Raw genomic sequence first — 3,526 nt, 5'->3', positions numbered from 1 at the left:
CTTCCAGGCACGCAAGCAGACAAACAGACAGACAGACAGAAAGACAGGTGGACAGAGAGTCATACAGACAGGCTCACACACACCCCTCTCACCATCTTACTCTCTTACTGACTTACACCCTTGTTAAGCGAACTGACTCACGCCCGCGCCAAACACCTTGACAAGACTGTCCAATCCCTTTGTTGTCATGAGCAAAGACATGCATCAAGACTAGAAAAGAAAAGGGACCTTGGCTGGGGCCGCAGGAGACGGCCGCAAAACAGCGCGAATGCACTGAAAGGCAAAGAGGCTTTGGGCTCGGCGCGATGGCCGTTGATCCTTAACGAAAAGATGAGAAGAATAGAGCATCTAAATGGCCGAGAACCTTGAGCACCAGACGAGACACAGCGAGCGAGGGCCGCCGCCCACGATCACTTGACTGCCAACATAATTCGACCTCAGTTGTCACTACGAGGCTGGGGTGCCACATCAAGGTCATCTCGCCACGCTAGCATCTGCTTCTTATCTCCGGCAGAAGATTAAAGCTAGTCTCATATTTCAGAGATGAACATTTTCGATTCCTGACTTATTGTTATTGGATGCGCATTGATGGGTAGCCTATCAGAAGAAATACAAAGATGGACATCTGTGTAGTCCGCGCGCTTTCGAGGGGAGTGCGGTTGGATGCTTTCTCTAAGAGAATTAAAGTCTCTAAAACACTAGACGAAAAGATCGCCGATACATGGCCCTGGTTTCGGGGTCGTCCGGGGAGGAACTATAATGTATATATGTGTATATCAGCCTGGCAGTGCTTAGTCTATAAATCGATTAGTTCAGTTAACTGATAACGCAAGGAATAACTGGCACTATTTGTATCATGTTACGATGCAGTTATAGCCACCTTTATTTCTTAGTGAAGTACTCAAGGGAAATGTAACTGCATATTGTCGCCTCGTGGAAACAAATTCAGTGAACCTCTTAAATTGTGTCAGACAAGCAGCCCGCAAGAGAAAAGGACGGGAGGGAGGCGGGGGCAGCGCTTCTTAACCCTTGGAAAAGGTCACATTATCGCCACGTCTGCTAAGGAGAGGGGGGGGGGGGGTACTCGAGGAGCTGGTGCCCAGAGAGAAGACAGTGCTGTGTCTGCCAAAGACGCCTCACTCACATTCTTCGCCTTTCAGCGTATATCCGCAGTGGATGTCAACGTTAGGAGGTTGGGGGCGTGGGGGTTTTCGAGGTGACAGAACTTGTGGCACTTCGAGTCATGGCACGGGTGACAACGAGGTCAGGCACAAGCACTGCCACGTCAACAAACTGAACGAGGCTGCCACAAGATGCACCCGTGCGACCTGGCCTTCTCTCGGGGCACAACATAAACTGATTTGACACTAAAATGACCTCACACAGGCAAATTTTGTTTTACAAGAGGTGACTGCGTCCAAAGCACACATAAACCCTCTTGTTATCAGCGGGATGCGAGGGCCTGGTGGCCGCGCGGCCTTCAAAAGGAACTCAGCGATCTGTGATTTATCTTACGATTAATCTCAAGTGACTTTCTGGAGCTGCAGGTTATATGAGCGGGGCCGCCGTGCGTCTCGATTTATTTAGGGGATCAGCTTCCACTTCGCGCTGGTCCGGGTGGTGACAGACGAGAGCACAGGGACTCAACAACAGGGATGGTTTAATTCACTTGCAAATCAAGCATGCAGTCTGTGATTTAGATGTGCGTACGAGTGTCGTGCAGGATTTGATTTTTTTCATTTTCATTTAAGTGTAAGTGTTATAATATCTTAGATTATTTAGGAAAAGAAAGAGTTTTATTTTGTAGCTGCCAAGAAATATTTGCACATGTTCCCGTGTTTAAGAAAGAAAGCGGAAAGGTGGAAGAGTTGTGTTGTTTGAGTCTGAAGCAAATATTTAATGAATCTAAAATGCCTTTTCTGGCCTTTACGGATTGATTCCTCTAAATCAGCATAGAACTAGAAAGGGAATGAGACTAAATGCATTTCAACAAGGAAATCAACATTCACAACGGGATGCCCTTTGTTGTCAGTATCAGCTGATAATTAACGCAAGAATGGGTAAATCATCCAACATGTATTTTTGAATAAGCCAAACTTCATGTTCATCAATATTAAGGATGGACTCAAACGACATAAGAATCGAAAAATTTCAGGGGAATCACTGAATGGAATATTATCTATAGATGCTGTTAATAAAATGTAACTGCAGGGATATATATATGAAATATCTTTAGACTGGACTGTCTTTGCAAATGGTCACTGCAAGAGTCTGGGAATTAATTTTGCAAGAAGGGATAATATAGACTTCTTGATATTTTGTTCGGAGATGTGTCTAGGTGAGGCAGGGCAGGTGACGCAGTGTGTTTAGAGGCAGAGGCACTGGGGAAGCACCAAGCCTCCGTAAGAGTGATTCCCTAAGTGAGTGCCCTGTGTGGTCAGTTGAGAAAGAGGTCAAGGTGTCAGATGGAGAAGTGTGTTCACAAAACGATCCGTGCGCAGATCGGGACACATTATTACATTAGTCATACTACAGTCTTTTACAGAAGCTGGAGTCATGTATGTGAATGGATGTGAAACTGATGTGCCTAAGGCTTCAACAACTTTACTTAAATACAAATTGGAGTTTTATGATGATAAGCACTTCAGACTTTCAGGTGACCTGATATGAACTCTGAAAGGTATGATTTTCATGGAAGGTTCATTGAGGCCTGATGGCCATTTTGAGGTACAAGGTGACCTGATAAGTCCGTGGAACAATGACCTGGCCTGATAAACTCTTGGACTGGCGAGATGCCGTGTGAAGCGAGTGAAGTGTGACCTCTCATCAGGTCATCCGCAAAGGCTTTATGACGATGACTCGAGGTTTAGCGCGGTCGCCAAGACCAGCTTTAGATACTGCTATTTAGTGGCGTCTGAGAGAAAGTTTAGGTGTGGAGTTTAAAGTTTAGGTTCAAATTCAGATGCTGCAATACACACGGAGCGTCGAGCGACTGCGGCTACTTACCGTAGTTGTCGTAGTTGTATTCCTGGGGTTTGGCTTCAGGTTCCGGTTCTGCGAGAGCTGCGGCAGCCAGCAGGAGCAAGGAGGCCGCGGCGGCCAGCGGGGGCCGCCTCACGGGGTCGGGGAGCCGCCACATGGCGCGGCGGCGACCCAGCGGCGGCGTCGGGGTGGTACTCTCCTGCTGGGGGGACCCGTCACTCCGTCTGGCCGCGGCTGCCAACCAATCTGTACTGAGCCCGGGCCCCGGCCGCACTGCTGTGACTGCTACAGCTACCACCCCAGCCCGCTAGCAAAGCGCCCACGCCCGGCGCCCCCGCTGCCATGCCGCCCTATCGCGCCAATTCGCCAATTTTCTGTTAATTTTCATAGAGACTACAGTTATTTGCAGCTGTTAATTTTTGTATCTCCGAACAATGCGCAGTCACCTGTAAATGTCTAGTAACCCCGTGTCACAGAAAATCTTTTCTTGGGTCAATATTATTACCGTAAATCGGAAGTTAGGTCACAATCAAATATCATTCTA

The 3,526-nt window shown here is 47.7% G+C and overlaps 1 protein-coding gene across 3 annotated transcripts in view; it reads right to left on the bottom strand.

Moving 5' to 3' along the window:
• LOC125030903 (collagen alpha-1(I) chain-like) overlaps window positions 1-3,271 on the bottom strand; it is a 20,474-nt gene extending 17,203 nt beyond the window's left edge. For all 3 annotated transcript variants that reach the window (XM_047621239.1, XM_047621238.1, XM_047621240.1), the window contains exon 1: window positions 3,007-3,271. In XM_047621239.1, coding sequence (XP_047477195.1) covers window positions 3,007-3,139 — 133 coding nt within the window. In that variant the 5' untranslated portion in view covers window positions 3,140-3,271. The remainder of the gene's footprint in view (window positions 1-3,006) is intronic.
• Between the last annotated feature and the right edge of the window lie 255 nt (window positions 3,272-3,526).

This window comes from Penaeus chinensis, chromosome 12 (genome assembly GCF_019202785.1).
Source record: "Penaeus chinensis breed Huanghai No. 1 chromosome 12, ASM1920278v2, whole genome shotgun sequence".
In the NCBI taxonomy this organism is placed as follows: domain Eukaryota; kingdom Metazoa; phylum Arthropoda; class Malacostraca; order Decapoda; family Penaeidae; genus Penaeus; species Penaeus chinensis.
The sequence above is the reverse complement of the archived record's forward strand: the minus strand, read 5'-3'. Positions and strand labels throughout refer to the sequence as shown.